At 39.9% G+C, this 21,114-nt stretch overlaps 2 protein-coding genes across 5 annotated transcripts in view; one reads left to right on the top strand and one right to left on the bottom strand.

Moving 5' to 3' along the window:
- NACC2 (NACC family member 2) overlaps positions 1 to 5,692 on the top strand; it is a 260,461-nt gene extending 254,769 nt beyond the window's left edge. For all 4 annotated transcript variants that reach the window (XM_082262813.1, XM_082262812.1, XM_082262811.1 and 1 more), the window contains one exon: positions 4,612 to 5,692. In XM_082262813.1, the coding sequence (XP_082118939.1) occupies positions 4,612 to 5,117 (506 nt within the window). In that variant the 3' untranslated portion in view covers positions 5,118 to 5,692. The remainder of the gene's footprint in view (positions 1 to 4,611) is intronic.
- SEC16A (SEC16 homolog A, endoplasmic reticulum export factor) overlaps positions 1 to 21,114 on the bottom strand; it is a 440,683-nt gene that overhangs the window by 21,716 nt on the left and 397,853 nt on the right. The gene's annotated exons all lie outside the window — the stretch shown is intronic.

Genomic DNA, 21,114 nt, shown 5'->3' with positions numbered 1-21,114 from the left:
TAGGCATACTTACAATTACACCTCAAAACACATTCTGCTACTTCTATCTAGTATGGCGATCCCACATTTGGTTTCATTTCACTATTTGGACTGATTATGTACCAGATATTGTATCTTGCATATCACACAAATCAACCAACTGTATTAAAACCAATGTACTGTAATGGTCACACCTATATGAGTGATCAGGAAATAATGCTTAGTAGAGCTTAGTGTAGAATCACCTAAAGCAGTCTCAGTTTCTGTAAACCAAGCAAGCCTAGCCTACTGGTACGTGGCTGTCCCAGGAATGCCCTTTTCACTGGCCAGGAAGTAAGGGAGGCTAAAAGAAAGAACACAAGAGTTCTTGTGGTTCCAGGAGTACAGTTGTCTGCTGGGGATGGCTGGGACTGGTGTCCCACAGTAACATAGTCAGTGGGACATGCAGATGGGTCAGTTCAGGCACAAGCAGAGATATAATCCGCAAATAGGCAAAGGATTGATCCAGACAGTTTTACTCCCCCCTCAATTGCAACCCCCTTTAGCTGCAGAGGAAGTGGCAGGGGGTGTACACATGCCACAGTAGCAATGCTTTGCTTCACAGCTGTTTCAGGAATTATACCCTCTGTATGCCCACTGTTCGTGACCCAAGTAAATGGGGGTGCTTGTACGGGAGCAAAGGGGTTAAAGAGGCGATACAATACCTCCTCACTGCATGTCAAATGCCCTCTGAAGAGCAATCTGAACATGTATGGCTCTTCAGAGAGCATTGGGCATGTGAACAAGTCCTTATGGTGACACTGACTGCTGTGGCAGTGACCAGGGCTCTGGGATTGGTGTGGTGGTGATCAGAGACACTGTAGCTGATGTAGTGGAGATCAGGGACACTTTTAACTGATGTTGTGGTGATCAGAGACACTGGGACTGGTGTGGTGGTAATAAGGGGCACGGAGACTGGTGTGGCGGTGATCAGGAGCACTGTAACTGGTGTTGCAATGATTAGGGACAATATGACTGGTATGGCGGTGATCGGAGACACTGTAGCTGGAATGGCGGTGACTAGGGAGAAGGACTAATGTGGTGGTCATTAGGGAGAATATGACTGGTGTGGCGGTAATTAGGGACAATATGACTCGTGTGGCAGTGATTAGGGACAATATGACTGGTGTGGTAGTGATCAGGGACAGAGCCGCTGTGATTGGCCCTGGTACCATGTGATCGCTGTAAGCAATCACAGAGATCACACGGTAGTAAACCAGGGAGTTGATTTACAAAAACTGGAGAGTACAAAATCTGGTGCAGCTGTGCATGGTAGCCAATCCTCTTCTAAAGTCAGTTTGTTCAATTAAGCTTTGAAAAAGAAAGCTGGTTTCTATGCAGAGCTGCATCAGGCTTTGCACTCTCCAGTTTTAGTAAATCAACCCCATGGCCTCATGAATAACAGCCTTGCTTACTACTGTAACTGTGATTGGTCACAGCGATCACATGGTACAAGGCTGCCCACATCGGCTCCTTACCGTGATTGGCAGTCCACTACAGATCCCCTCAATGTGCGCTCTACAGAGTGCGCATGAGTGGTTGATGCTGAAGGACATACAGGTATGTCCACCAAAATCAGTGTTGCTCCCTGTTTTTATATACAGTGGCTGGACTGGAGGTGGCTGAGGCAAAAAACTTTCTACGTTGACAACCACATTAAGACTCCTCATGTGTTTTTTTTTTTTTGTATCCCCTACTATGTTTTCTTCTGGAGATTACAGGGGAACAATAAACCCCAGATATTCTATTAACTAATTAATTCACCTGTAAGTAATGTGTCGGTAATGACCTTGTATTATTATAGATTTGTTTAATCTATATACATTTGTATGTAGCTGCAGTTGTGGTACTTACTATTCTTTCAACACTGTACAGTTTTTCACAGCTCCTAAAGAAGTAGGTCAACTGAATTGTGAAATGCATTGAGAATCTACCCAAACCCCATCACTGCAATCGGCATGAAAAACCACAATGATACCCTTTGAAGTGTGTAAAGGTGCCATACTCCACACACACACACACACACACACACACACACACACACACACACATTATATATAATCACCAATCCATTAAATTAAGCCTTATTAGGTAAAAAAATTAGCTAGTCGCCTAAAAACACTTAAAAGACTTAAAAGAGATTTTTCTTTTTTTTTAAAATCATACTTACCTAGGTGGATGCAGCATCGGTCCCTCGCCAGCTCTAAGGCAGGCCCATACACAGTGTGAATTTGCACAATTTCTTCACCAACACATACAGTGATGACAGGGGAATCCCTCACGCCGAGCAGTTATCTGCTCCCCGCGGGGGCAGGCATTGGAAGACAGTGATTATTGCCACTAGCAATGATCGTAAAAGAATCCGGCAGGCTGATTGTACCCAAGTTGATCGATCAGCCAACTTGGTACATTCAACCTGCCCATTAACAGTTCGAATCTCAACCGGTTCAGCAGCAGCTGTTGAACTGACCGAGATTTGAACTGCGTATCTCCGGCCAAAGACAGAGAACCGATCGACCAAACTCTTCTGAACGCTCAGTTCTCACTGTCCTGTGAGCGGAGAGCTGGTGATTGGCAGTCACCACTGTCTGCTCTACCCCCTCCCCCACTCCCCCATGAGGCAATGAGCAGGATCAACTGGCTCAGGCTCTCAATAGATCGCTGAGAAGCTGAATCAGGTGCCGGTCCATGCACCTAGATGGATCCCGACCATATGGTCATGATCATTTCCCCAGCCTGGACCAGCTGTCAGCTGAAAATGGGTCACAGAAGTGCAGAACAAACTGCACTCCTGTGATCCACAGGAGAAGTACAGCCAAACAAGCTTTGATTGTACTTCCCCTCTGATATAAGGTATTGTATTACATGGCACCAATTTAAAACCAATAGACAGTTGCTGGAATTTACATTGTGGATTAACACAAAGAGTACTTTTTTAATAGAGATCATTAAAATCTCACAAATTGGTCTGTACCACCAGAATGAACTGGACATGAGAAAAACATGGCCATGTACTATAAGCCTTTTGGCTGATTAATCCTCATTTTTGCTTAGTCACTAAAGATTAAAATGTTTATATTACATGAGTCAAATGCAGTGTAATTAGAGCCAAACATCCATGTTGCACGAGTCCTGAGATTACCTCTTGGGAGTCAATACAATTCACATTACTGCAGGTGAAAGGTAGAAGTCAGAGTAGAGTTTACAGAAAATATTCAACTTAGCAGATAGTGTGGGGACTGGATACAGACGTAAAGTGTAAGATAATAGACATAAAAAAGCAAGCTTTTATTTTCTTTACAGGACCTGTAATAGAGAATATTAAAATAAAATGGCAACCCAGTATTATTGCAGGAGCCTGTGCACTGGTATTAAACCCAAGAGCAAACAGTTATATTATATTGCCGCTTACCAGTTCTTAGAAGTGATGGCTGCATTCGTTTTATTTTGTTGAGCTTTTTTTTTTTTTTTTTTTTTTTTTTTCACTTGGGGATCCAGCCAATAAGTTGTTTTTTGAAGGAAGAAGCTCTCCTGCAAATGTAACAGTTAAGGGTGGTGAGACAACCATTTACCACTAACAAGGGTGCTTACAATGATCAACTTTTATTTATTCATTCATTCATTCATTCATGTAAAACCTTTGTCCCTATAGAATACAAAAAATAAAAAAAAAAACAGTTGCTGTAACTGCTTGTGTAATTGCAGTATGAACTGAAGTTTGTCTTAAAAGGAGAAGTATGCACAAAGCTCTTTTGGTACTACTTTCCCTATGAATCACAGGAGTGCACTTCGTTCTGCACTCCTGTGACCCATTTTCAGCGGACAGCAAGCTAGATCCAGCCGCTCCCGCCTTCTCCACAGCCCAGTGCTCCAGTGAGCGCTGGAGGGGCAGAGAAGAGAGTCGGTGACTGACAGTCACCGTCTCTCTGCAGACTGAATACTGAGAACTGAGTGAGCAGCAGTATTTAATTGTTCAGTTCTTGGTGTAGAGGCGGTGGGGGACAGCTGCAGCTGGGATCAGTGCTGCAGCCATCTAGGTGAGTACGATTGTTTATATTTTTGTATTCCCGAACTTCCCTTTTATATTTGTTGATGTATCTAAACCTGCTAGTCATCTAACACTACCCTCCTCCTCAGATTAACAATGCTGCTGTCTGCTGTGCCCTTCTGCTCTTTCATCCATAGTTGAGGTACACTAATACAGGAGGTGTGTTACTGGCCAGATCACCAGGTGAAAACAGAGGGAAACAAAAAAAAAACTAAAAAAAAAAAAAAAAACGAATGCAGCCACCACATCTAAGAATTGGTAAACTGCAATATTTACATTTTTGATTTTGGATTCAGTACCGCTTTCAGCTATCTTCAGAGTGCCATGGGGCATTTGGCATAGGCAGGGGGGAGGAGTACTGGCCAAACATGCAAAGGAGCTAAAAAGAAAAAACACCCGTTCAGGCATGGAAGCACCAAAAGAATAAAGTTTTCACAAAAAGCAGTTATATTACAGGCTATTTTTATCCAATAAAAACTAGTTATTTTCAGGATTCAAATATTTTTGTAGGTTTTACATGTGGATGTTCTTTTGTGTATTTGCAGTGTATTGCCAGAACTTTGCGCCCAATTTCAAGGAGAGTGAGATGAACGTCATAGCAGCAGACATGTGCACTAACGCCCGCAGGGTACGTAAACGCTGGCTTCCCAAGATAAAGTCGATGCTGCCAGAAGGTGTGGAGATGTATCGTTCTGTGATGGGTGCAACAGCTGCTGGTGTCCCACTGGAATCAGATTTCCAGCCCAGTCAAGCCCAGGTGTTTGAGCAACGTATTTATGCAGAGCGGAGAGGAGATTCTGGCGCCATAGTGTCCTTGAGAACTAACACAGCAAACATAGACCTCACCGCCAATGCCAGTCCTCCGTTCGAACAGAGCCAGGAGGCCGAAGGAGCAACAGGGTCCGTCATTCAGGAGGTAGGTGGCACTGATCCGTTGACATCGGACAACCCTAGCTCACCTCCAACCTCTTTCGAACAAGAAGCCGGCTCCACCAGCAGGCCAGAGACCCCTGTGCGGAGACAAGAAGCTTCGTACAGTGGGACTTTATAGATCGTGAAGAAAAGCCAACAGGGAGTCCGCACGGTGACCTGTAAGGGAAGTTGTAATTCTAGCGCTGCTTGCATGCATTACTAATACGAAAAGAAAACAAAATGTGATCAGCCACTTACTTCAGAACTGCTATTTTTGCCTGACTAAAATGTGATTTTTATTCTGCTTGTATTTAAAACAAAAAACACTCAAAAAAGAAAAAAAATTACAAAGGAAAAATAATCGCATTCGTTATACTGTAAACGATCAGGTCAAATGAGACCTGCTTAGTTATAAAACAAAATGGGCTCATTTTTAAAATGGAATTTACTCTAATGAATGCATATATTTGTTTTATCTTCCACTCACAAAAGCACGTGTTTAAGGAAAAAAAAAAAAAACGAAAAAAAGTAAAGAAAATCGTCACCGTTCATTAATCCATTCATGGTTTAAATGGGACGTTACCATCACTTATCGTCTGTCATCCTATTTTGGAGCAAGAAATTTCTTGGGACTATTGCAATCTGCAAAGCAGGTTTGGGGGCCATCAAATGGCAAGTTTGTATGACATTGTGTATTAAAACTGAGATATTGGCCTTGTTTGCAATTCACAGGTTTTTTTTTTTTTTGTATTTTTTTTAATTCTGATTAAGATTAGCTGAAAATTTCTAGTTTTGAGAGAATGAAGACTTATACAAACCACCTAGTATCTCCAGGGGTGTTTAGGTGGTGACTAAAAAATTCTTAGTTGTTTGGAAGACCACCTACCAGTAGAATTGATCTTTGCTGGTTTATAATCAAACCAAACAATTAAATAAAAGCCAACAAGCTGTTACATTGTTTTGGCTTTGTTACCAATGTTGAAGTCAATCTAGATTTTTACTTTTGGAAGGTTTAACCAGGAATTGCATTCACGTGAAAGTATACAAAAGTTGCAAAACAAAATAGTTTAAGTATTTGCACTGTTACAAATGTTCTTCTAAAAACAATAACCAAATTGGTGTAATTTTTTTCTTATACACAAGAGAGATGTAGTTAAAGAAGGAATAATGAACTTTTTTCATTGCATCCAAAATTGAAATATCTAGTTATAATTAGAGCATTTGTTTGGGGAGAATCTTAAAATGGATCTTTGCATGTATTGAAAACCATTTTATGGTAAACTATGAAACAAACTTAACGGTTTTAATAGCTAGATTCTTTTATTTTTATTTTGTGGAGGTATAAAATTGGAGGAATTCCTTTCCATGGACTTAGTTGGTAAAAGGAAACAACTAAGATCAATGTTTTTTGACAGATACATGCTTGGGTATATTCACTGATGCAAGTAGACTGAATGCAACACACATGGGTTTTGTTTTCACGGAGCTCTGAATGGGTTGATTTGTGCTTCTGGGAGGTTATTCAGGCAAATAGTCTTCATGCACAGGTTGAATTTTGAGGTTTTTAGAGTCCACTTAGTCTTGAGGTTCTTGAATACTATTTAGTCTTGGCTGCTGTAAGGTTCTGATTGGTGTTTTGAGATTTTGGAAGTGAAAAGGGCAGTACCTTCTTTAGGGCTTTCTGTTATCTGTTCTGGAACTCAGAAAGATGTACAGGTTCTAGGCCTTCACAATTTTTTTTCTTTGGGATTTTTAAAATGTTTTTATACTACTTTTTTTTTTTTTTTTTAATCCATTACCTAATGAGATTATCTAAACATGCCTATGTTGTTAAAGGTTCTGTGTTTATTTAATGCATGTGAAAAAGAAAGTCTAGCTATTTCTGAGCAATTTGGAGGACAGTCTGGATAAATTACAGATCCAGCCTAGAGGAGCTTTTGGCCGTCTTTTGTTCTTTCATTTTCCACGGGAACATTATGTGTTTACCACACACTGCATTTGTCATGTAAAATCAGGTTATTGATTTTTATATCAGTCTTAATGCATATTTTAGAAAGTATTCCCTCCTGCCTTCTGGATATCTCCCAAGCTGCCATAAATTAATGGAGTTTGTTTTTGATGCATGCATTTCCCAGAATCCTCTGGGGTCCTACAGATGAGGTAGGATCAGGTCATCATCAGTTTATACTTTCTCCTTTTGCTCAAATGTGAATACAATTTTTTTTTTTTGGCTTTAGATGCAGATTAATTGCACTTTATTCTGAAAAAAAAAAAAAAAACACTTATAATAAGTCCTAAAAGGCACAGAGCTTCTCAAATTGATTATTTTGAGGAACAGAATAATTGATGTGCACTTAGATACAGATAGTTTATTATAGAATTAATCACAAGGTAGAGGACCTTGTTAAATATGGAGAGAGAAGAGAGTGATTCCAGTTGTTGACTACATACCAGGGGGAAGATAATAAGGCTAGCACAATGCCGCTTCCTTAACTTAAAAGATCCACAGAAATAGGGTAATGGGGCCACCAAGAAATGTAGGACAGTGATAATTTACACACCAAGGCTGAACATTGAATGATCAGCAGTTGCAGAGTTTTAAGCATGCTGTTACTTGAAGTTTCTCAATACCTAAAAGGCAAAGTGATCTCCAGCCCTGGTTGATCTTAAGAGAGGCTAAGCTTCAATGCTCAGTTGTTAGCTGAGCACCATTAACAACTTGTTAAAACTTATGGGGTCCCCAGCCAATGCCATGTTTGGAGCTCCAAGTAAATGGCTCAGAATGTAGAAAGGACTTATTGTTCAGTGTGTCAGTTTTTGATCCTTGGTTGGCTTCTTAGGTTGTCAGATTGTTTAATACCTGTATGAAAACTCAACACGTGTGTGTTTACAAGCTACAGTTTTGAGGGTACATTACTGGATTATGAGCTTTGATTAGTGAAGTTGGGACACCTACCTTGCTAAAAACACCCATAGCAAGGACATATTTTTCATCCTATATGTAATCAATTCTGACTTTTTTATTGCAAGGACTAAACAGTCTATGCATTTTGAATACACAAAAAAGTATATTTTGGATGATAACAGAATGGGAAGACTGATTACCATGTGGTGTTTCCAAACAACCACCCATGTTCCAACACACTATGGGTATTTTAGCTGGCAAAGACTCAAATTATGCTACTAAAAAAAAAGTCAATCTATATACAAGAGCATTGAGCTTATCTTAATAAGATTGGGGTCATTGGCTGGTTGTCATTAAGCATGCAATGTGTGGCTCATTGGCTCCTGGTTAATCCCAGATAGGTTATATCCAGACCAAAATGTTTCCCCTGAGATATAGCCAAATGACCAAATCTGGGGGAAAAAAAACCTCTTTTTACTTCTTCACAGATTGATATGAATTGGGCTCTTCTATCTGAGTACAAATGGCTAGCCATGATATGAATTGTCTGATAAACACAATATTAATTATTACAGGTACTTTGTAGTTATGAATTGAGATTTAGGCACAAGCTAGTAGACTATAGTCTAGATAGATGCAATCGAAAACAAGGTACCCTCTTTAGCACAGTGGACCTTGGGAATGGTATCTGCAGTGCAGGTATTAATGTATTTGAAGATCAATAAAGGTTAAAACCAAAGGGGTATTAATCTGCAGAACTTATGAGAAAGCACCTATTATATTTGGAGTGAAATGCGTGAGAGTGTGTGTGTGTTTTAAGTGATCAGATTTTGTGAAATCAGTGGCAGTTCCGGAGAAAGGCCTTGAATGTAGAATATGTATGTTTTTTTATGAATGTTCTTTAAAATCCCAATTTCATGAGTCAAAACAGAATGCTTTTGGGCTATTTTGGCCTAGTGTAGAATAAAATTCACTTATTGCACAGACTGTATAAACAAAACTAAAGTGATGTATAGAGCATAACTTGATTTGGGGAGTTCAGAGAGGCACCTTGCACAATGGGAGAGAAATATATATTTTTTATTTACCTAATTTCTTCCTGTACATATTTTAGTTTAGGAAAGCAGAAGATGTAGGATAAAACTGTTAAAAATGTGAATGGTATAGGACTTACTTATCACATGCTGATGCACGTAAGTCATTTGCACTAACGTTTTCTGTGTGTCGAGGATTAACGATGTGAAAGACTGCGTGGATGATCATTTCTAATTTTGGAAAGATTTTACAAAAAAATTAAATAAAAGGGGTGTTTTGAATGTTCAGAGAACTTTGATTGTATAGGCTTTCCTGAGTGCCTTATTTTTTTTTCCTTTTTTGCTAATATGTGAAAAATTATTACATTTCTTTTATGTCTGTAGGTGGAAGCTCAAATCATTCTTCCTAAAGGGATTAGACAAAGTTTATTAAATCCCTCTTGTTTACAGCAGTATATTTGATTAGCCAAAAGAAAACGTAGGCTATGGTCTAGCATTCGGAGTAGGTTCTGTACGAAAAAAAAGTGATTTTTCTTGTTTCAATGAACATTTCTTGCAGTCTTGGCAATTTAAACATGCATGTGTGTTACAAAAGCACTTTCCCCCTCCCAAGCCTTTCATAGGATTTTAAAATCTTAAAAAAAGGAGAATTAGTACACAGTATTTTTTTTTTCTTTTTAATTTCCTTCCAACATTTTTACTAGCCCCCCAGCACATCCTTACTTCTACAAAATGCAAATGCAGAACAAAATTGACAGAATTAATTTAAAAACTATAAAAATTGTTGTGTATGTACATTTAGTTCTAAAAATAGCATATTTGGTGCTAATTCTCCTTTGTCTTAGACATGGTTGGGTGAAACAAAGTCTGAATATCCTAATATTTCAGTCTACAAATTTAATTTTACAGTTTAACACTGTATTCTATGATTACATTGCATTATTAAAGGTCAGAATGACCTCTTGTCTTACTCCTTTTATGTCTCAATGTGCTGCAATTACCAACAGATCAGAATAGTTTAAATACCATGAGTATCTCAGAAAATATATAAATTTTACATTTTTAGCTAGGCCTCCAGAAAAGAACGAGTTCTTATTAGTTCTTTGTGGGAGGTTAACACAGTGCCAAGTCTATGGCTTTTTTTTTTCCTAAATTCAAATGTTAAAAAAAAAGAAAAGAAATGGTCAGAGTGCAATTTGCTAACATAATGTTTGATGTTATTTAAATGGTTTGTGTTTTTTTCATAGTACATTTGACACTTTATTTTTGTCACTGTTGCCCTGGTTTGTTAAATAGCCTTTATTGGTGATCCAAGATTTTTCTTTTAATTGCAGCCTAAAGACCACCTTTGCTTTTTTTTATTGCAGTTTTATATATCATTTTATGTGAAATGGAATGTTCATAAAATTGTTGGCAAAAGAAGCTAAACAATTTACAGGAGTATACTTATTTAAACCTGTCCAATCTTAGGTCCATGTCATTTGGTTGTATGTTTTGTGGATCAATTGACCACAAGGGATTTGTCACACCCCCTTGTGGAGAAAATAAAGATTTTAGGGCATGTACATTTCTGTATCTGTATTATGTGAAGCACATTAATTTTAAAAGGTCAGCCCACCCAAAGGTGATATTAGTTATGGTAATGATTTGCCCAGCGGTTCCTTGCATCTTAAAAGTGGAGCTTCAGGCTCCTTCAGAAAAAAATTAAAAGTCAGCAGCTACGAATACTGTAGCTGCTCACTTTTAATAATAGGACACTTACTTGTCCAGGAATCCAGTGGTGTCCTCATCTCCAATCAGCTATTGTTTTTTGCCGCCATCTCTACCAAGGGAAACCGGCAGTGAAGCCTTGCAGCTTCACAGCCGGTTCCCTACTACGTATGCGTAAAGCGCGCTGCGCTCTGTAAATGGTCTGGCTGTGGGAGAAGTAGGAGGGGTCCGTGGTGAACTCAGCCCGAAGTCGGAGTACAAAACCAAGTACCTGCTCCCCCCCCAAAAGGTGCCAAATATGGCAGAGGAGTGGGGGAGCTTTCCCTTTTTTGGTGGAGCTCCGCTTTAAGTTCACAGTTTAAATATGGAAAAACTTTGTGCTCCTCTAATTTTACAGTGGCACATGCAGTCTGCAATTAAAAGACATACACATCCAATAAAATCTTTTTTTTTTTTAATTTCTTGCAGTGCTTCACTAAGCAAAATATTCTACCCTTATGCAAAACGGAGATTGAAACTTGTTTACTCCCACCATGAGTAAAAATCCTGATCAAATAAATAATTTGACCTCACTTCTTAGAGGCAGAAAAGTTTTCCAGGCACCTTGCTACTTTGTGCAGGACAGTAATCCTTCCAATACCCCACACATAGTACGGACATTGCTCTATATGTTTGAAGAAGACAAAACTGGGCATTACAGGAGTGCTCATAGGAAGAAATGAGGAGGACGTTACAATAAATGTACATTGACCTCTAAAAACACATTATAAGGTCAAATAATCTGGTACAATACAATTTTTACCAATGGTGGCCGTACTGCTTTACCGTCCATTTTGCACAAGAGTAGAATATGGTGAATGGTGCTGGCTTTTCCCTCATACTCCATGAAGTTTCTCTTTGCTTGCTGCTGCATTCTCCATATTGTATAAAAAATGAACAAGGCGGGCTGCCAAATAACTTCTGTGGCAGATAAATAGAGTGACAGCTTTTTCGAGTGTGCAAGAGATGCAAGGGCCTAATGGATGAGTCCTCCTATTATGTTCTACCCAAAACTAAAAAAACCTCACTTTTGGATGGAATAATCTTTTACATGTCTGAGCACAGTTGCAAATGTATAGGCAAACAGCACATGAAATGTTCCTGTCTGAAGTATTGCAGAAGCAGCACTTTGTGAGTTAAAATTCACAAAAGATGCCCATGGCTTAGGTATCAATAAATGTGAGATGGCAGTTGGAAGGATTCTGGCAAAAAAAAAAAATCAAGATCATCTTAGCCTGATTATATATGCGCTGCGTAGACACTCCTAGTGCCAGTCTTATGATTGTGGTGGAGGGATAACTGCTTTTCAGATGGTAGATTCTCTCCCTCAGGACCAGTTGGCCAGGAGATGTCCTCAGCCATACAGTTGTTTCACAAACAGCATATTTCGATGATCAACATCTCACTCTAAAAAATGTTGATTTACTGGTTGCCAAGTGCAGTGCTACCTCGTATTAAATAATTACAACTTTTTAAGTGTTGTAGATGGTCAATAAACCCCTCTTACCAGACCCATTTTGGATTTATTTTATAGGATGTCCTGCTCTCCTCTGTTACAGCTTCTCTGGAAGTCAGATAAACGCACAGAAATACAAGTTAATTAAAATAATGGACTGAAAAAAAACTTTGAATAATAAAATTAACAAGAGGCACCGCTAAGGTCAAAACTGATTACTAAACTAAAACACATTGCTTTTTAGAGTGTTTTTTTCCCATTTATGTGGCTGCATTAAAAAATCAACAATTATTTATGTGAGCCTTTAGTTGAGCAACTTGTCCCCGATAAACTGATAATCGGTCATCCTCATGAAAGTTAGCTAAATGCACAAAAACATCTGCCTATTTTTGAGGTAGATGAAACCTAGAGAAAAGTCAGCATTCAATAATTGCACTGATTCCTCCAACTGGTCAAGTCCCAATTTGCGTACACAAGTGATTAAGGATATTGTTTAATCGTCAATATACCCAAATCTAGATGTACGTTGGCTGCCAGCTCAGGGGTCCGTTTCAGTTAAAAAAAAATATCCTGAATGGAGATGTGCAAATTGATTTTCGATTTAATTTAATGTCTAAAATGCTGTATTTGATTAACATTGGCCAAAAGGTGAATGAACAGGACAACTCCTGATTGCAGCTTGTTTTAAAGACATTAAATATTTTTGCTTAAAGTGGTTGTAACCCTATAAAAAAAAAAAAAAAAAAAAAGATCCTCTTTCTTTAAAGCAGGATATACAGCTTAGTGCTTGTGCAGTGTCATTTGTCCCTCTCTATGCTGTAAAATAATGGGTTGATCTTGCCTGTTCCTGTCCCCCCACCCCTTAGTGTGCTGACCACGGTAATCATGGCTGCCAATGCAGGATACCATTGTCAGTTTACGTGCCTTCGTCCATCTCCCTCTCCCCCTCCCTCCCTGCCCGTCAGCTCGGGAGTCTGTATGTGAGCCTTCTCCTCCCAGCCCCTCCCCTCCCACCGTTATGGCTGTAATATCACTAATCCCAAATCCTGGAAGCCCCTCTGTTTCTGCATATATTGTGCAGCATCTGTGTTCTAAAAATTATGCAGTCAAGTACCTTATTTCAGAGCACCGCTGTGTGATCATGTGACCTCCTGTCGCTTTCTTCCTCTCTCTCTCTCTGGGCTGACGTCAATGGGAAATCTCAGCCCCTCCCACTGTAATCCTCAGATCAGGGAAGTAGAGCATAGTATATCTAAAGAAATTAATTTTGAAAAATGACCCTCATCTTTTCACAGCTGATAAAACTCCACAATTGTATGTCACATTTGGGCTTGACCTTTAGAAACTATAAAATTACAATGAGATTTCACAGAGAACCTTATTCATCATATGTAGCCCCCTTTTTTTGTCTTTGTCCAAGTAAGCACATCTAATGGAAATAACTTATTTCAACATATTTGAGCAAGCAAACAGATAAAAGGTGATATACTTATTATTACTTACAGTGTTGATGTGTCATTTGTTATGATCTAAATTAACCAGAATGCAGTTTTGTCATATGGGAAAAAGTACAGCCCTACAGTTACCACCACTCTAACACCATGGTATCAGAATCAGTTCCCAATTAGGTTGATTTACTAAAGGCAAATAAAGGGCTCTTTCACACGGGTGGTCCGATCAGATCCGCCTGTCAGTTTTTTAGGCGGATCTGATCGGATCCTCCATGCAGCTCTATGGGGCAGCAGATGTCAGTGGAGACATCTCCACTGACACCCGCTGCCATCCGTATCCGATCCTGTCTGTGAAATCCGGACGGATGGAAACGCTATTTTTCCATCCATTCAGGGATCGGATCGGATGAGAGCGGACAGGCGGTCCGCTCTCATCCGATCCCCCATAGAGAGCAGCGGGAGCTGTGACACCTCCCTCTCCACACTGCAAGCGGAGACGGAGCTGTCATCCGCCGGCTCAGCGGGGATCGGCGGATCGATCCTCGCTGAGCAGCACGGATCCGCCTACGGAGGCGGACCGTGTGAAAGAGCCCAAACTCTTTGCAAGATAATTTTCCCAGTATTTACTAAATGAGGTGAAGTGGTTTGCTTCCATCATCCAATCATGTGCAAGCAAAAATGCAGATTTTGTTTTTTTTTTTTTTGCTTTCCTTGAATTTGATAGCGTATTTGCCAAGTGAAGTTTCACCATGACCAGTAAGCTCTGGGGAAAATTGCCTTGCAAAGTGAACAGCCTATTTGCCTTTAGTAAATTAACCCCAATAATCAGTATCTCCTTAGAGAGCATGCAGGTGAAATCTCGTATTTAAACCTCAGATGTCTAGGTTCTGGTGTTCTTTGTTGTTGATGCATGTGGTCTCAACAAGCCAAGAATAAAATAGCTTTCTGACAGCCTCAGAAAGTAAGCTGTGGATGCCTTATGAGTCTGGTATGGGATTTAAAAAGATCGCCAAATACACTGAACAAAATTATATACGCAACACTTGTTTTTGCCCCCATTTTTCATAAGCTGAATTTTAAGACTTTTTCTATGTACACAAAGGGCCTATTTCTCGCAAATATTGTTCACAAATCTGTGTTAGTAAACACTTCTTCTTTACCGAGATAATCCATCCACCTCACAGACATGACATGACATATCAAGACAGCATGTCTGATTAGACAGCATGTTTATTGCACAGGTATGCCTTAGGCTGGCCACAATAAAAGGCCACTCTAAAATGTGCAGTTTTATCACACAGCACAATGCCACAGATGTCGCAAGTTTTGAGGGAGTGTGCAATTGGCATGCTGACTGCAGGAATGTCCACCATGTTGCCCGTGAATTGAAAGTTCATTTCTTTACCATAAGCTGTCTCCAAAGGCGTTTCAGAGAATTTGGCAGTACAACCAACCAGCCTCACAGCCGCAGACCAGTGTAACCACACTAGCCCAGGACCTCCACATCCAGCATCTTCACCTCCAAGATCAACTGAGACCAGCCACCCGGACAGCTGCTGCAACAATCGGTTTGCATAACCAAAGAATTTCTGCACAAACTGTCAGAAACCATCTCAGGGAAGCTCATCTGCATGCTCGTCGTCTTCATTGGGGTCTGGACCTGACTGCAGTTCGTCGTCGTAACCGACTTGAGTGGGCAAATGCTCACATTCGATGGTGTCTGGCACTTTGGAGAGGTGTTCTCTTTATGGATGAATTCTGGTTTTCGCTGTAAAGGGCAGATGGCAGACAGCGTGTATGGCGTCATGTGGGTGAGTGGTTTGCTGATGTCAACGTTGTGGATTGAGTGGCCCATGATGGTGGTGGCGTTATGGTATGGGCAGGCATATGTTATGGACAATGAACACAGGTGCATTTTATTGATGGCATTTTGAATGCACAGAGATGACGATATCCTGAGGCCCATTGTTGTGCCATTCATCCACAACCATCACCTCATGTTGCAGCATAATGCACGGCCCCATGTTTCAAGCATCTGTACACAATTCCTGGAAGCTGAAAACATCCCATTTCTTGCATGGTCAGCATACTCACCGGACATGTCACCCATTGAGCATGTTTGGGATGCTCTGGATCGGCATATATGACAGCGTGCTCCAGGTCTTGCAAATATCCAGCAACTTCGCACAGCCATTGAAGAGGAGTGGAGCAACATTCCACAGACCACAATCAACAACCTGATCAACTCAATGCGAAGGAGATGTGTTGCACTGCGTGAGGCAAATGGTGGTCACACCAGATACGGACTGGTTTTCGAACCCCCCCCCCAATACAGTAACACTGCACATTTTAGAGTGGCCTTTTGTTGCGGCCAGCCTAAGCAACACCTGTGCAATAATCATTCTGTCTAATCAGCATCTTGATATGCCACACCTGTGAGGTGGATGGATTATCTCGGCAAAGGAGAAGTGCTCACTAACACAGATTTAAATTTCTGAACAATATTTGAGAGAAATAGGCCTTTTGTGTACATAGAAAAAGTCTTAGACCTTTGAGTTCAGCTCATGAAAAATGGCAAAAACAAAAGTGTTGCGTTTATAATTTTGTTCAATGTATTTAAAGTTCTTAGACGGTCAGAAAATAATCTATATTTGGCATCTATTTCTCTTTAAATAAGATTTGAAGGAAAACAGTATATACCTGTAACTGCGGTCAGATATAAGGATAATGTATCATTAACGACTAGCAAGTCAGTAACAGTTGTACATCAAAAAGAGAAATTATGGCGAGTAACAAAACATTTGGCATAACAAAGAGCACATTAGTCATGCTGTAATAAGTTGCATGTATTTCAAATAACTGCTAAAATGCCCAGGACTGGATGGCTCAGACCATTAAAGTCTCCAAGAACCCCAACAATTAATTGCAGAATCTGTGGGTAACTCTTGCGACAGACTGTGCCAATGTGCATGCATGCATCCTAAAATCAGAAGGAGATTGCACCAATTCCAGTTTGTTCCAGACGATCAGGTTTTTGCCTAGAACACAGGTGTCAAACACAAGGTCCGGGGCCGAATCCGGCCCTCCAGGCCATTCCATGTGCCCCTCGCACCTCTCTTGCAGCTGCGCCAATTCCTTGTTTCTGCCCCCACCTTGTTCCAGCAGTCTGCAGCAGAAAGGAGGACAGATCTTCTCCCCCAGGTCCTGCGCTTCTTTGTGCAGGTGAAGAGAAGCTGGTCTCTGCCCCCCCCCCCCCCCCATCTCTGCAGTCAGTGGAGGACATACAATCTCCTGTAGATCCTTCACCTCTCTGTGCAATCACAACACCCCTTTGTCCCCATCTTTCCCCGGTCTCAGCATTCAGCAGATCCCAGCAGCTGACTCCAGTCAGTCTGGTCCTCTTCCAGACCCTGCACTTTCTGCTTCCCAGCTCCAGCCTTAGCTTCTTCCCGATAGCAGCACAAGATAAGGGGGATGCACTGTAATGTAAGGGAGGGTGGGGGACTTCTGATAGTGGGGGGGGGCACAACATCTAATATAATGGGGGGGGGGGTGCTCTGGACATCTAGTTTTACAGATACAACTGGCCCTTTGAGGGCAGTCATAATGCAGAAGCGGCCCACAATTAAACTGACTTTGACACCCCTGGCCTAGACATTCGATGGCAATATAGTTGAAGACTGATTATTCAAAGATATATATTGTAATGTGACCAAACAATTCTATGTTTGGCACAAACCAAAGACAGCATTTCAGGAGAAGAATCTCATATTAACTGTGAAGTATGTTGGGGCAAATGGTATGATCTGGTGATGCTTTTCTGCTTTTCTGCTTCAGAGCCTGGGCAGATCGCAGTCATCATGTCAACCATACATTCTGCATCATTTGTCTTTCAACACCATCATAAAATGAAGCATACTACCATGTCCACCAAGGAATGTTTTAAAAAGAAGAAATAGGCGGTTAAAAAGCCATGATTTGATTCCCATTTTGATAGGGATTTCGAAACTGGCAGTTCATACAAGGCATCCCACAAGCAACGTGCAACTAAAGGAATTTTGCATGGAGATGTGGTTAAAAGTTGATGCCAGAGACTGGTGAGAAATTACATAAAATGCCCACAAGAAATCATTCCTGTTTTCCGCAATACACCCTTGTATCTACTGTTATTTTTGCTGACTAAATGATTGAAAATGTGCAAATATTTCTTATGTTTCTATTCAAGTAGGTCACCTTTATTGGTAGGCACAGTTTTGATAGATATTGAATGCTTGCATATTCAAATGTGTTGAAAACATTACATTTCCATTTGGTGTACTTAATTTTCCTTATGACTAGGTTTATTAATCTGTGTTCTCCTACAGATGGTAACCCAGTTAAAATTCTGGTGGCCACCAAAGAAAAAACAAACTGTAAACACAAGGCCTTTCCACCTAAAACTTTTATTTATATTTTGGGTGGAGGTAACAGATTCAGCATATAAGGTTAGTTTTAGTTTTACAGCCCTGTCTTTAAGATCCCCTCTATAGTTGCTTCAGGATTCTCCTCCCTTCTATGTTGTTTTTTCTTCTGTTGCCTGTCTGGGTGTCACAAGGAAATACCAACGGCCATCTGTGAAGGCAGCTAAGGGGAAGAGATTACTAAAGGAAATTCAGTTCTAGATCTTTAGTGTTAATGTAGGTAGAATGTTACACCCAGGCTACGTACATCACCTATCTCAAGAAAATATGGGTATGCAAGCCATAAATGATTTGATTTACTTTCCTTCCACAAGGGGTAGTTGCTCGATTCCAGCATTGCTATTGTGTTCTGGTGATAGGGAGCCTTACTGGCTGGCAGAACACAATGAATACTGCTAGCAACTATAGCTGTCGGTGTCCTATCAAATTACCGCTACCCATCAGATTGCGTAATGGAAGTGATGTTACAACCGAAAAATATACTTACTGCGCTATGCGTTCCAAACACTTCATGATCTGACGGGTAGCAGTAATCTGATAGACCACCCATGCGTACCAACATGGCCTCGGCTACCTTCCTACTGCTGGCATCCAGCTTCTTTCAAAATGTAACATCAAAACAGCATCACAGATGTCAATATACTATATTTTTTTGTATGCTCACTTTATTGCCAAAATTACTCTAAAATTTGAAGACGTAGCTGGGTGTAGTAAGAGGTGTTCTATCACATTGCACACATGTCAGATTACTGCTACCTGTCATGGAACGCATAGCTCATGGGCAGTAAGTGTTTTTTGTCAAAACGTCACTACCGCTACCCATCAGATTGTGTAACAGAAAACCCTGACAGTAACCGCAAGTAAATATCTAACAAACTCAATTGATGGATCGTCCTAGGTACAATTGGCCTACCCATAGATGTATTGAATCTCAGCCGGTCCCTGCTGAACTGGCCGAGAACTGATCTATCTATGGCCGACTATAGTTTAGGGTAGAAAACTTCTTTGAAACAGTTTTGAATTGCGTATGGAAAAGTTAGAATCTCCGAGGTTACATTACCTTTAATTGTTGTCTGGTTTATATATTTTTTTACAGTTTATAGTATATAAACGTATAGTTTATATTTTCCCCTCACTTCGTGTGCCTTTTCTCAGATGTCACTGGCACAAGAAGTAAAAAAGCCAGAGAAGTTCTAACCTTCCCCTCTCTATCCAAAATGAAAAGTTTTGGCTGGAGTTGGACTTTAATTGTATTTCTATGCTCCTTCCAGCTGCCATCTTTGCACTCCAACTACGTTTTGTGATATGTTCACGCTCATACATTGCAAAGTGCTTTTTGGATTATATTTTACAAGCAGTTGACCTGAATATTATTACATACTATAGTGATCAAAGTTTGGACAAGTATACAATATACTAAAAAGCACAGCCAGAATTGAGCCACGTATATACTAAATGCTGCAAAAGGACAAAAAAAAAAAAAAGGTTAAACAAAAAAGAAATCAAACAAGGTAATATAAAACTATTTAGCCCTTTTGAAATTAAATTTTACAAAGTCTAGGTTTCATTTTGCTCATGACTGCCTATCTGACCCCCCCCACCCCTACAATTGTCTAACAGACTCAGTTTGAAAACCAGTTACTATTTTTAATCAACTTCTTCCATTCAAAGCATTTTGCACATGATCTGTGATTCATTGTTAACACACAGAGATAAAAAACGCCAAAACATGCACTACTATTTTTAGCAAATAAAAGAAGTGTGGAGATGTCTAAATATTTTTGACTTGCACAGTTGGATGGCATGTGATTTCAAATAAAACATTAATCCTTTCGACAGAATGTTTAGGAATTCAAGAAAGATACACAGTTCTTTTTAACGCATCTGTTTTAGATACAAAGTAGTACTGTATTTTATGACTGTTAAACTTTTTTTTTTTTTTTTTTAAGTTTGTGCTGTCAGAAACTTAACAGAGACACTGGCGAGTTATTTTCATACAGACGCTTTTTAATTTTTTTGTTTTTGTTTCATCCACTGGTACGTATGTGCTGTTACTATGTATAGTTTAAGACTGTTATTTTGTTACCATGGTTGTCTGCTGATATCAAAGTAAAGAGAGAAAAAAATAGAAATAAAAAAAAAAGGGTATCCAACATTTCAACAGACGCTCATAACTGTTTTTCATATCATAAAACAAGGTTTTAAAGAAAACAGCTCCATCAGATACGGTCATTAACTGTAAGATGCTTTGTAAAATTCACATTTACAGAATAATAAAGTCAATTGAAAATTAACCTGTTTCCTTGTTTTATCTGTGTAAAAGAGCCTAACAAATAAGGTGACAATAGACAAGATGTGTGCAAAAATAAAGTAAAGATTATATTACATTGAAAACCTAAATGTATTTTACTGGGATTTTATCTGATAGACCAAACACAAAGTGGCACATAAATTGTGAAGTGGAAGGAAAATGATAAATGGTTTTCGAATTTTTTTACAAATATCTGAAAGTGTGGCTTGCATTTGTATTCAGCCCCCTTTACTTCGGAAGGCAATTGGTTCCACTAGATTTTAGTTAGGGGTATCAGAAGTCACCTATCAGAAGTCACCTAATTAGTAAATAGAGTCCACCTGTGTGTAATTTAATGTCAGGAGAAATACAGCTGTTCTGTGAAGCCCTCAAAGTTTTTAGAAAACCCTAGTGAACAAACAGCACCCTAGTGAACAAACAGCATCATGAAGGCCAAGGAACACACACCAGACAGGTCAGGGACAAATTTAAAGTAGGGTTAGATAATTAAAAAAATCCCAAGTTCTGAACATCTCACAGAGCACTATTCCATCACCCAAAAATGGAAAGAGTATGGCACAACTGCAAACCTACCAAGACATGACCGTTCACCTAAACTGACAAGCCGGGCAAGGAGAGCATTAATCAGAGAAGCAGCCAAGAATCCCATGGCAACTCTGGAGGAGCTGCAGAGATCCACAGCTCAGGTGGAAGAATCTAGCCACAGGATAACAATTAGTCAAATCTGGCCTTGATGGAAGAGTGGCAAGAAGCCACTGTTGAAAGAAAAT

The sequence above is a fragment of the Pelophylax lessonae genome (assembly GCF_965119305.1).
Source record: "Pelophylax lessonae genome assembly, chromosome: 7".
Taxonomy (NCBI): domain Eukaryota; kingdom Metazoa; phylum Chordata; class Amphibia; order Anura; family Ranidae; genus Pelophylax; species Pelophylax lessonae.
This window is presented reverse-complemented; position numbering and strand designations above follow the sequence as displayed.